Here is a 13077-nt window from a genome sequence, read left to right as displayed (position 1 = left end):
CTAAAACAAAATGACACTGAACCCACATGAAGAGATAAACAAAAAGGATTCTCTTAAAGGAGGAAAACAAGTGAGGGCATTTCACAACTTGAGAGTCAGCTATAGGGGTAACCAGCAATGGTGAAGTCATTAACATCAGGGATATGCAAAGGGATAGAAATCAGACAGACAAAGCAATTTTGGAAGGTGTGAGACTGGATAGATTGTAGAGATTTGGACGTTTGAAGCAACGTTTCAGAAATGCAAACAGGTCTTCCTAGTGATAACATATATGCAGTCAGACGTTTATCTCAGAGTTAAATATGATTTTATAGAGGTTTATATCATGAGGGGCATTGGTAGGGTAAACAGACAAAGTCTTTTCCCTGTGGGGGAGGGGGGAGTAGGATCCAGAACTAGAAAAGGCATAAGTTTAGGATGAGAGGGGAAAGATATAAAAAGAACCTAAGGAGCAACTTTTTCACACAAAGGATGATGTATGGAATGAGCTGTCACAGGAAGTAGTCTAGGCTGGTACTATTACAACAGTTAAAATGCATCTGTATGGGTATATGAACAGGAAGGGTTTAGAGGGATATGGGCCAAGTGCTGGCAAATGGGACTAGATTAGGTTAGGATACTTGGTCAGCATGGACGAGTTCGACCTCCATGCTGTACATCTCTATGACAACGACTCCCAGGTTGTAATCGGACTGATTTAAATCCTCAGACTGTCAGATGTTTCAGGATGAGGAAGGTCAACAAATTTAATTCCTGAGAGAAAGTTCATGTAATAAGCCAGTTTTAGTAATGCTGTAGTTTAGCACCTGGACATTCAACTTGTAAAATAACAATGCTAGATAATTTGGAGATCAAGAACATCTTAATCTACTTTTCAGAATGCTCTCTCTCAATTTCTTCCTCTGGCGTATTGCTCCCTTCAAATCGAAATTCTGAAAGCTCATCTGTTTAAATAAAGATTTCAGTGACCTCTACTGTACAGTTTGTCTATAATTTAAACTGTAACAAATGAAAAATTTTGTAGCACAGAAATACACAGTTATCCAGCAGCTTACCTGATTGTTCCAGTAGGAGAAGGGAGGGGACTGATCAGATCAGCTATGTTGTCTGGAATGTTTATCTTCAGAGGGGAGATTTGTGGTTGGACTGGCCTCACTGGAGATTCTGGGGCCTCCTGTTTCTCTTTTTTTTCACTGCAGAGTGCAGTAAACGAGATCTTAATATTTGTGCTGGGGAACCTAAAGGTACACCTGGAAAACACAACATTTTCAGTAGGTCTGTTATTTTCTGGTTTTAAAGGTTCCCTTATTCATCTGTACATCTTACATATATAATAAACAATAATTTCTAAAGGTGCCAAATGAAAACAAAAAAGTTAGAAAATACAGTAATTTCCCAAGACTATTACATTAACACGACCACATCAAAAGTGTGCTGTTTCTGCCATTGGTCTTCACAGAGCTAAATAGACTAATTCTTAACCCACACATCTTGGGTGCAGGATGTCCCGTGAAGTAATGGGATCTGGAGTGCAGGGTTATCTTCCTTATTTTGCTTCTCTGCAACATGTGACTCCAAATATGATGCAGCTTTATAGACAAGTTGACACTATTCTGAATGACTTAGCAAGCTCCTATATATTGTTAAAACCAACGTTGCCAAACTTTATGGTCTTCAAAGTGTCACTGAAGCATTTTCTTTGTAATCACCTGAAAAACTGGATCTGGTGGTAGGGATGCCTTTTAACCTTAACATGGACAGTGTCTAGTCTGCTATAATTGATTCTGCAAGAATTTTGTTCGAATGCTTGCAGAGCTTGCTTCACTGAGGACATAAACATTTGTATGACCATCTTCCCACTGAATGTGGACTGCAGCAGAGGCATGGCTGACAGAAGTTCTCAAGCACTCGCATTGCTATACACAGTCTGGGTCTCAGTGAAACACAGAAGTGTGGTGATGATTGTTGCTCAGTGCACATGAGATTTTGATGACTTATGAAGAACAATGTCAAACACTTGCTGCTGTACTCTGTAGAAGCCTGAAATGGCGCAGCTGATCTGCTGTGGATCTCATCAATTGCGGCTTTCCGAGTGTGGTGCTGTGAAAGTATGGAAAGTGTTCAAGAAATTCCAGAGACACTCCTTCATACTTAGGCGGTAGAACATTTGATAGAACAGTTATATTTCAGCGACAATTAAAGATAGATCAAGTTTCTTATGTGCGGAAATGCAAAGGTTAAGAATCTTAACTTAAATCTTAATACAGCAATTAAGTCTTAAGTAAAATAGAATGGCACACTACTTGTATTTGAAAACTACATGGAATGAGCGTCTGGAAGACAGCTTATGGTTTCTCCAAACATTCTCATGAACTTTAAAATCTACCTTCTCAAACTGCCAACTTAGCATGTAGCATGTGTGTCAAGGGTTAAAAGGTTGAAGATACTGGAAAGCATATTTTCAAAAACTCCTTAACCATTAATCCACAATCACTGAGACCCAGATTGTGCATCAGCAACATGAGCGCTTGAGAAATTCTGTCAGCCATGCCTTTGCTGCACTCCAAGACAGACAATACTACGTGTACAAAGTTCAAAAAGACAGCATGCAATCAATTTTAAAACTGGCCTGGAAGACTTGTCATTTTTGAAAAAGCAAACATCCAAAATGAACTTGATGCTGTTTCTCCTTCACAAGAACGTAGAAATTCAATAACCGTGTAACAATGCTCTTAACAAATCGACAAATCATTTAAAAAGTTCATTAAAAATGCAAATGATAGAGCTGAGGCATTAGCAACAATCTTCACCCAGAAGCACTGAGTGGCTGAGCCATTTCCACCTCATCCAGCGACCCCAGTATCACAGAATGCAGTTTTCAACCAATGTAAATCACTCCATGTGTTTTTGAGAAATGGTTGGAAGCACTAGATACTGCAAAGATTATGGCCCTTAACAATGTTCCACCAATTGTACTGACGTTTTGTGCTCAAAACTTTGTTGCTTCTCTAGCCAAACTATTTCAGTCCAACTACAACTGGCATCTAACTGGCAATGTGGAAAACTGTTCAGGTATACCGTTTACAAAAAACCTAACCTGACCAATCACCACCCCAGTTCTCCTCTCAATCAATCGATAGTAATGGAAAGGGTGTCATCAACAGCACTCTTGAGCAGTATTTGTTTATCAATAACTGCGTGCTGACACTCAATTTGGGTCCTTCCAAGGCCACTTGTTCCCTGACCTCATTATAGCCCTTGGTTCAAACACAGACAAGAAGTGCTGAATTCCAGAGATGAAGCAAATGTAACTGCCCATGACCTCAAGGCAGTATTTGAGAGAGTGCAGCATCAAACAGCCAAAGCAAAAATAGAAACAATGGGAATTGTGGGAGAAAACTCCAATCAGAAGAGAGTTTTATCTAGCACAAAGAAACGTGGTTGTGCATATCAATTCAATCATCTCAGCTCCAGGAGTTCACCACGCAGTATTGTAGGGCCAATTAGCTTAAGCTACATCAATGACATTCTCCCCATCATAAGGTCAGAACTGGAGATTTTTACTAATGATTGTTCAACATTCAGCACTGTACACAAATCCTCAGAAAATGATGCAGTATATGTCCAAATACAGCAATATCCAGGCTTTGGCTGACAAGGAGCAAATACTATTCATGCCACAAACATGCCAGGCAATAGCCATCTCCAACAAGAGAATCAAAGCATCATCCTTGACATTCAATGGCACACTATCATTGATACCCTCAATATCAATATCCTGGGGGTTACACTGACCCAAAAAAATGATCTGGACTCTGTGTAAATACAGTGGCTTCAAAAGAAGGTCAGATGCTAGGAATCCTACTTTAAATAACTCATCTAACCTTTCAAAGCCTGTCCACAATCCACATATTCAAATCAGGAATATGACGGAATTTTCCCTACGAACCTAGGATGAATGCTGTTCCAACAACACAAGATGATCTACACTATCCAGAATAAAGTAGCTGCTTGACTGGCACCACATCCACAAGTATTCACACTCTCCATTACCAATGCACAGTATAGCATTATAGACCAGCTTCAAAGTGCACTGTAGAAATTCGTCAAGGTCCTTAAACAGAACGTTTCAAACCGGTAACTACTTGTTATGACACTGGATAAACCCTTCTGCTAATTTAAACCCAACACAGAGAAGCTCATCTTGCGCTATAATCTGTTAAATTTTAAGAGGCAAAGAACTATCCCATATTTCATTAAAGAATAAAATTGTTAATTTTTACTTCAAGTCCAACAGAGAACATTAAAATCACTTTTTACAACTCTTTTCTCTTAAACCTATCTTTTACCTCCCACTCTACAATACTGGTCCAATAAAAAACCCTGATTTAGATTTACAAAAAAAAACCATGCTTCAAAACCAGTCAGCTCTGTCGATTTTCCTCTGGGTTTTCCTGGATAGTCTCTTCTGTGGTCTTCTGCTCACAACTTTTCTTCTGGACAGGCACCTTTCAGAGAACTATTTGCTTGGCAGTTCTCCCCTAACTGTTCAAAATGTCCGGTTTTATACCCCAACATGGATCATTTCATTGGCTTTATGTCACCAAAACAGTAAATACAAATTCTATTGGATTTTGATATCTGGGGCATAATTTAAACTGATTGGCCAAATTTGAATTTGTTTTTGTTCCACAGCAACATAACTCCAGCTATTTGTTTCATTTTTACCTTATTCAGAACTCTGTGCTTTCGGTCAGTCCTTGCTCACTTCCTCTCTCTCAAAGGTTCAGTACACACCTACACCTTCATAACACCTTCTCCCTTAATAAAACAAAATGAACCATCATAACGAAAAGATGGCTTTTTTTTCTATTCCTTAATCACATTACCATAACATACATATGACTTTAATCTAAGTTCATATTAACTTGTTGCCACATATAACATTGAATAGATACCAATTTCATCTATACTTTATCAGTTAAATTCACGATCATGCATCTGTGATTACATTCTTACGACCCGCAACATGAATGATTTGTAAATTAAGAGCCTGTAACATAGGACTCCAATGAAATAGTTTCATATTCTTGCCTTTAAGGCATTCCAAGAACTGTGGGCGGCACAGTTGTTAGCACTGCTGTCCCGCAGCGCCAGGGACCTGGGTTCGGTTCCAACTTTGGGCGACTGTGTGGAGCTTGCACATTCTCCCTGTGTCTGCGTGGGTTTCCTCTGGGTACTCCGGTTTCCTCCCACAGTCCAAAGATGTGCAGGTGAGGTGAATTGGCCATGTTAAATTGCCCATAGTGATAGGTGCATGAGTGGAGGGATGGGTCTGGGTGGGTGACTTTTCAGAGGGTCGGTGTGGACTTGTTGGGCCGAAGGGATTGTTTCTGCACTGTAGGGAATCTAATCTAATCTAATCACCTATTAGTTAAGAACAGTAAGACGATTGTGATCCATGTATGTTACCATCTCTGACGCATTGTGATGTACACATTAAAATGTTATAAGGCCAGTACCAAACTCAATAGTTCTTTATCTATCATGGAGTATTTCCTTTGATGGATGTTGCGTTTCTTCGAAAAGGAACCAACTGGCCATTCAATCCCATCCTCAGCTTACTGTAGCAGTACAGCTCCAACTCCTATATTACTAGTATCGATGGCAACTTTGAAAGGTTTCAAAAAAATGCGGTGTAGCTAAAACTGGTGTGGTGGTTAATATTGCTTTTAAAATGGTCGAATGCCTCCTGGCATTTTTCTATCCACCGAAACACTGGGTTCCTCTTCAGCAAATCAGTTAACGGTGTAATTGCACTGCTGAAGTTTGGAACAAATTTCTGATAGAATCTGCATAGTCCCAAGAATTGCAGCACCTCTTTCTTCGAGGTTGGTCATGAAAATTCCTTGATGGCCTTCATCTTTGTATTCCGTGGGGTCAATCTTCCATGACCGATATTATATCCCAAAACGTCACCTCTGCTTTCGCAAATTCAATTTTGTTTAAGTTTACTACCAGTTTTGCTTCTCGTAGTCATTCAAAGAGCTCTGCCAACTGTGCCATTTGACCTTTCCAGGACTTAGTAAAGATCACTACATCGTTCAAATAGATGAAGGTTAACAAACAGTTAACCCAGTCACAACTCTATTCATGAGTCTTTGGAATGTGACAGATGCGTTCTTCATTCCAAAGGGCATCACTTTAAACTGATATAGCCCATTTGGGTTACAAACACAAAGTTCTTTTACCATCTCTGATAAAGGTACCTGCCAGTAACCACGGAGTAAGTCCAACTTGGTGATGTAACTCGCTTGTCCGACTTTCCTCAAAACAGTCCTCCAATCTCAGTACTGAACATGAGTCCGATTTTGTAACAGCATTGACCTTCCGATAATCCACCCAAAATTGTTGAGTCCCGTCCAGTTTGGGAACTAAGACAATCAACGAACTCCACTCGATGTGGTCTCCACCTCCTTCTGGATCTGTCTGTCTGGCTTTGAAAGGCTTAAGCAGATAGGGGTGTTGTTTTATCGGAACAGTACTCCCTACATCTAGTTTACGTACAACAGCATTAGTCCTCGCCATCTGATTCCTACATATGTCCTCATACTGCAGTAACAAACCTTTCAACGACGTTCTTTGCTCCTGAGATAGATAGTTTCCACTCCTCAAGGAAATCATTTTTTAAACATATTTTGAGGCACATCAAAATCCACAACATCTGAATTTGATTCCTCACTCTGCAGGGCAGTAACTAATACCCATTTCTTGAGTTCTTTCTCTCTTCTAGTTATCCGGTGGGGACCTACATTATCAATTATAACCCATATGAAAGGTTCTTCGAACGCAGGAATTGGCAACAAAGGTGCTGGTTTTATGATTGCCTGTGGCTTACCTATCATTTGTCATGTATGATATGTATGGCAAAAGTTAATCACATCCTTGTGCATTCCAGGCCAATAAAAATGTTTTTGTATCTTAGTCTGAGTCTTTCGTACCCCTAGGTGACCTCCTACAGGTAGCTCATGTGCTACCTGTAACACATTCTGTCTGTATGCTACCGGCAACACAATGTGGCGCACTTCAGCTCATTTCTCCTCTACACTAACCTGCCATGGTCTCCATTTCAGTCTTAGGATTCTAGCTTTCAGATAATAACCCTTAGGAATATTCTCTGCCTCCTTTTCGGAGTACGCATCCGCATACATTTTTCTTTTAACTCTTCGGTTTCTTAGTTTTCCACAAGGGGTGTCACTCCCAACTAGGACCCTGCTAAATCATTCCCCAAAATAAACTGGATTCCAGGAACTGACACTCTGTCAATCACTCCCACTGTTACTTCCCCAGCCAAGTTGCCACTCCAACTTGATCTTCCATAGGAGAATGCTAAATTTCTATCCAACTATCCCACAAATTACCACACTCTCAGGTAACAGATCAGAAAGAGTGCAAATTCGCTCATCTCTTACTATAAGAGACTGGTTAGATTCTATATCTGTCAAAATTATAACTTCTTGTCCTTCATCCCCAGTTCTTTCTGAGTAAACTTTACTCACAGAGGCGAGTTCATTATAGAGATAGGGTACTAACTCCATACCTAGCTCCTGCCCAAGCTGTGGACTCTCCTACTGCTCTTCGGCTTTCCTTGGGGTTTCCTTTACTAATTTCGCTAATGCCACTGGCTTAGCTTATTTTACCACATCTTTTCCCAGAGTGCCTGTGACTTTACATGTCCCACTTCCTGGCAGTGAAAATGTCTTTTCCCAGTGCCCTTCTGAAACCACCCACACTGTAGTTCTGTGTTCAACTCCATTACAGTGAAACACCTGAGACCTTTCACCTCCTTTCCACCCTCTTGGGGTTCTTTAACCTGTGGCAAACAATTACCTGTGCTCTCTACTCTTGGTTTCATAGTGTAGGATCTCCCCTTCTATCCCTCACAGGATGAAATTCTGGCCGGAAGCTTGTCTTATGCATCAACATATATTCACCTGCTAACTCTGCTGCCCTTCTGAATTCCTGAACTTTCTGTTCCTCCACGTGAATTGTTACCATCTGTGGAACTCCTTCAGCAGAATAATCTCTTTTAGAGCTGCACAGGTCTTATCTATCCCTTTAAGGCCTGCACCCATCTATCAAAATTACTATGTTTAATTCTTTCGAACTCAACATAAGTCTGACCTGTTTCCTTCATTGTGTTTCTGAACTGCAATCTATACACTTCTGGGACCAATTCATAAGCACTTAAAATAGCCTGTTTGACCTCTTCATAATCTCTTGACTTCCCCCCCAACACTTCTTCTCAACCTCTTCCTTCTCCCCCCTTTCTTCTTACCCCCTTCTTCTCCTCTCTTTCTTCAATTTTAATTCTTTAAGTCCGACAGAGAACATTAAAACCACTATTTACAACTTCTTTCTCTTAAACCTATCTTTTACCTCCCACTCTATAATACTGGTCCGATAAAAACCCCTGATTAAGTTTTGCCAAAACAAAGTTTCAAAAAAGTCAGCTTTGTCGATTTTCCTGCACAGATCTTCCCGAGTAGTCTCTTCTGTGGTCTTCTGCTGCACAACTTTTCTCATGGAAAGGCACCTTTCAGAGAGCTATGTGGCTAGCAGTCTATACTTGTTGGTACTTGGCAGCTCTCTCCCTAACTGTGCAAAATGTCCAGTTTTATACCCCGAAACATAGGATTATTTCATTGGTTTCATGTTCCAACCAAGTGTTACATTTTAATTTTTTTTTATAGATTAGATTAGATTACATTACAGTGTGGAAACAGGCCCTTTGCCCAACAAGTCCACACCGACCCGCCGAAGCGCAACCCACCCATTCCTCAATATTTACCCCTTTACCTAACACTACAGGCAATTTAGCATGGCCAATTCACCTGACCTGCACATCTTTGGACTGTGGGAAGAAACCGGAGCAACCCCACGCAGACACGGGGAGAATGTGCAAACTCCACACAGTCAGTCGCCTGAGGCGGGAATTGAACCCGGGTCTCCGGCGCTGTGAGGCAGCAGTGCTAACCACTGTGCCACCGTGTCGCCCATTTGTTCAGCACTCTATGCTTTTGGTCAGTCCTTGCTAGTTTCCTCTCTCAAAAGGTATAGTACACACTTACACCTTCATAACATGCTACTATGAAGAAGGCTGAGAGCAGCAGATACATGGGAACACCACTACCTGCAAGTTCCTTTCCAGCCATTCACTAGTCTATATGGAAAGAAAATGCTGTCCCTACAGTGTCAGTAGATCAATATTCTGGATTTTCCTCCCTACTTGTACCTATATGTCGACTGTAGCGGTTCAAAAATGTAGCTCACCACCACCTTTTCAAAGGCAGTTATGGCCCAGCCAGCAAAGCCTATATCCATTGAATGAATAAAACAAATGTTAAGGGTTAAAATTTATACCAATAAATGAGTGGTGGACTTCACAGTATATACATTAACTGCAACTCTCATTTTCAGGAGAGCAAAAGGCTATTTATAGATGATACAGTGAATAAACAGCTTGACTGAACATTCCCCAGCAGGACTGTGCATAATATACAGACTGTAACACAAACAACCTCAAGTAGTCACATCCATGCTATTGGCTGGCACAGTCTCCTATGTATCAGCTGTTGCTGTTTTCGTCGTGGTTTGCACTCTACCCAAAGGGAGGAATCAACTCCGAAGCAGTGTTTTAAACATTTTAATTCAGACAACTATCAACAGTCAACTAGTGGTCTAGTTCTATCTATAGATCAAAATCACGGGATGTAATTACACTAGTATTGAAATAATAGTAATAGTTATGTAACAAGATATACAACAATAGTTTTAGTAGTTACATTATGTAAACAATACATCTCCTATACAATCATTTAGAAATAAGTGAACATCTCCAATTGTTTAGAGAATTTACTGAGTTATTTCTGTATTTTTAGATATTAAAAGCATTTCAAAAAACTCACTTATGAAGAAAAAAATTTGAAAAACATCTTTTGATTGAAATTTCAATGTAATTTTTGAATTCATGACATCCTAGAGAAAGCCATCTTAAATCACTGTTCACTTGCATTTGGGCACAGTATTGCAAAATTAAAATATAGTTTGTGCTTCTTTTACCTTAGCAAAAAGATGGGATTGTACTAATTTGGATGGACAACTTTTGTCACAAACGTTATCTCTTCTTTCATGACCTGTACCACTCCATGACTGTTTTCACCCACTTCCAAACTTTCAGCTATAAGGTAGGAATAACAACCCAAATTTACATAGCATTTTTAATACAGTAAGGCATTCAAAGGTGCTTCACAAGATAGTTAGCAAACAAAACCTATTCCTGGCCAGGCCATATTACAGTAGATGGCCAAAGGCTTGATCAAAGAAGTATGTTTTAACTACCAACATAAATGATGAGAGGTAGTGACAGAGGTTTGGAAAAGGAATTCAAGAACCATAAATTCAGGAGTGATTAAAATTGGAATGCACACCTGGCCCAAACTGGAGAATGTAGAGAGCATTAAGGGTTGTAGGGGTATAAAGTTCTAGGAGAGGTGAATCTATGGTGTAAGTTAAAAGTATAGACTTTTTTTTTTAAAACATCAAGCATTTCTTAAAATAACAGTCCATGTACCTGAACAAGCACACAGGTGAAGGCTGAAAACAGGACTTGATGCAGGATTATGGACAGCAAGAGAGTTCTGGATGAGGAAGTAACTGTTTAAGGCAGATGTTATACTAATAAAATGGGCTGCTTTGCATTGGATATGCTGGTTGGTTTTTGGAGCTGCACTCATTCAAGCAACAGGAGAGAATGCCATTAAACTTATTTGTGTCTTGCAGATGATGGACGGGGACTGAGGAGCCAGAAGGCAAGTTACTTGATGCAGAATTTATAGCTTCTGACCTGCTCTGGCAGCCATAGTATTTATATGCCCGACAAGTTTCCAGTCAAAGTTAAACACCAAGAAATGAATGGTTAGGGATTTAGCAACACGACTGAATGCCCAGAGGAATATTTAGAGTCACTCTCAGAGATGGCATCGCCTGGCATCAATGTGGTGTGATTGATATTTGCAAGTTATCACCCCAAGCCTGAAATACATTGAAAACACAACAGAAGAATTTACTGCAATACAGTATTGCAGTAATGGAATGGTTGTTTAGTCCATTGAACCTATTCAATTAGGCCATGGCTAATTATCTACTGCAATGCCACATTCTTGCATTACCTCCATATCATTACATGTCTTTACACTGGAGAACGGGAAAAATTTCTGGCTGTAACAGGCTACTCCTTTCTTGAGGTATTTCAAGTGTTGGAGGTGATTTCCTTGAATTCCAGGAGCAGCAACTACCAATTTATATGCTGTTGCATTTTTTGTCCAAAGTTCCAAAACAAAGTCAAAACAACGGCATTTTTAAAATTAAGAGGACTCACATAGATGGGTGAACTCGAGGAAAGGTAAGAGAGGTAGGCAGGTAGTGCAGGAGTTTTCTGTGGCTATCCCCATTTCAAACAAGTATGCCGTTTTGGAAAATGTAGGGAGTGATAGATTCTCAGGGCAACGTAGCACGAACAGCACGAAGTTTCTCGTATTGAGACTGGCTCTAATGCAATGAGGGGTATGCCGGGTTCCAAGAGATCGATTGTGTTGGGGACTCTCTAGTCCGAGGTACAGACAGACGTTTCGGTGGCTAGCAGCAAAAAATCAGAATGGTGTGTGGCTTCCCTGGTGCCAGGATCAAGGATGTCTCAGAGAGAATGTTCTCAAGGAAGTCATTGTACACATTGGAACCAACGACATAGGAAGGAAAAAGGGTGAGATTCTGAAGGGAGATTACAGAGAGTTAGGCAGGAATTTAAAATAGAGGTCCTCGAGAGTAGTAATATCTGGATTACTCCCGGTGCTACGAGCTCCCGAGGGTAGGAATAGGAGGATAGATCGGTGGATGACCAAAGGAGATAGTGAGGAAAGAGATCAATCCGAGACTGGTACAGCTGACAAAAGAAGCGAGCCAAACAATCAGGGCAGGCACGGACAAAACAGAGAACAAGATAGGACTGATAAACTAAACTGCATTTATTTCAATGCAAAGGGTCTAACAGGAAAGACAGATGAACTCAGGGCATGGTTAGGAACATGGGACTGGGATATCAGAGCAATTACAGAAACATGGCTCATGGATGGACAAGACTGGCAACTTAATGTTCCAGGATACAAAATGCTACAGGAAGGACAGAAAGGGAGTCGAGAGAGGAGGGGGAGTGACATTTTTGATTAGGGATAGCATTACAGCTGTTCTGAGGGAGGATATTCCTGGAAGTACATTCTGGAAAGTTATTTGGGTGGAACGGAGAAATAAGAAAGGGATGATCACCACACTGGGATTGTATTTATAGACCCCCTAATAGAGGGAATTGGGAAACAAATTTGGAAGGAGATCTCAGTTATCTGTAAAAATAATAGGGTGGTTATGTAGGGGATTTTAACTTTTCAAACACAGACTGTGTTTCAAACACAGACACAGTGTTAAGGGTTTAGATGGAGAGAAGTTTGTTAAGCATGTACAAGAAAACTTTTGATTCAGTATGTGGATGTACCTGCTAGAGAAGGTGCAAAACTTGACCTACTCTTGGGAAGTAAGGCAGGGCAGGTGAATGAGATGTCAGTGGGGAAGCACTTTGGGGCCAGCGACCATAATTCTATTAATTTTAAAATAGTGATGGAAAAAGATAGACCAGATCTAAAAGTTGAAGGTCTCATCTGGAGAAAGGCCAATTTTGACGGTATTAGGCAAGAACTTTCAAAAGCTGACTTGGGGGGGGGGGGGGGGGGGGGGAGGGGGGTGGGGGGCAGGGGGCAGATTATCGCAGGTAAAGGGATGGCTGGAAAATGGGAAGCCTTCAGAAATGAGATAACGAGAGTGCAGAGACAGTATATTCCTGTTAGGGTGAAAGAAAAGGCTGATAGGTATAGAGAATGCCGAATGACTAAAGAAATTGAGGGTTTGGTTAAGAAAAAGAAGGAAGCATATGTCAGGTATAGACAGGATAGACCAAGTGAATCCTTAGAA

At 40.6% G+C, this 13077-nt stretch overlaps 1 protein-coding gene across 1 annotated transcript in view; it reads right to left on the bottom strand.

The window, feature by feature from the left end:
- The window catches only part of foxk2b (forkhead box K2b), a 138890-nt gene that overhangs the window by 33820 nt on the left and 91993 nt on the right, over nucleotides 1-13077 (bottom strand). The window contains exon 2 of the mRNA XM_043714480.2: nucleotides 1056-1250. Coding sequence (XP_043570415.1) covers nucleotides 1056-1250 — 195 coding nt within the window. The remainder of the gene's footprint in view (nucleotides 1-1055; nucleotides 1251-13077) is intronic.

This window comes from Chiloscyllium plagiosum, unplaced genomic scaffold, assembly GCF_037043375.1.
Source record: "Chiloscyllium plagiosum isolate Xiang-an unplaced genomic scaffold, Cpla_swu_hap1 HiC_scaffold_25, whole genome shotgun sequence".
Classification (NCBI taxonomy): Eukaryota; Metazoa; Chordata; class Chondrichthyes; order Orectolobiformes; family Hemiscylliidae; genus Chiloscyllium; species Chiloscyllium plagiosum.
The sequence above is the reverse complement of the archived record's forward strand: the minus strand, read 5'-3'. Positions and strand labels throughout refer to the sequence as shown.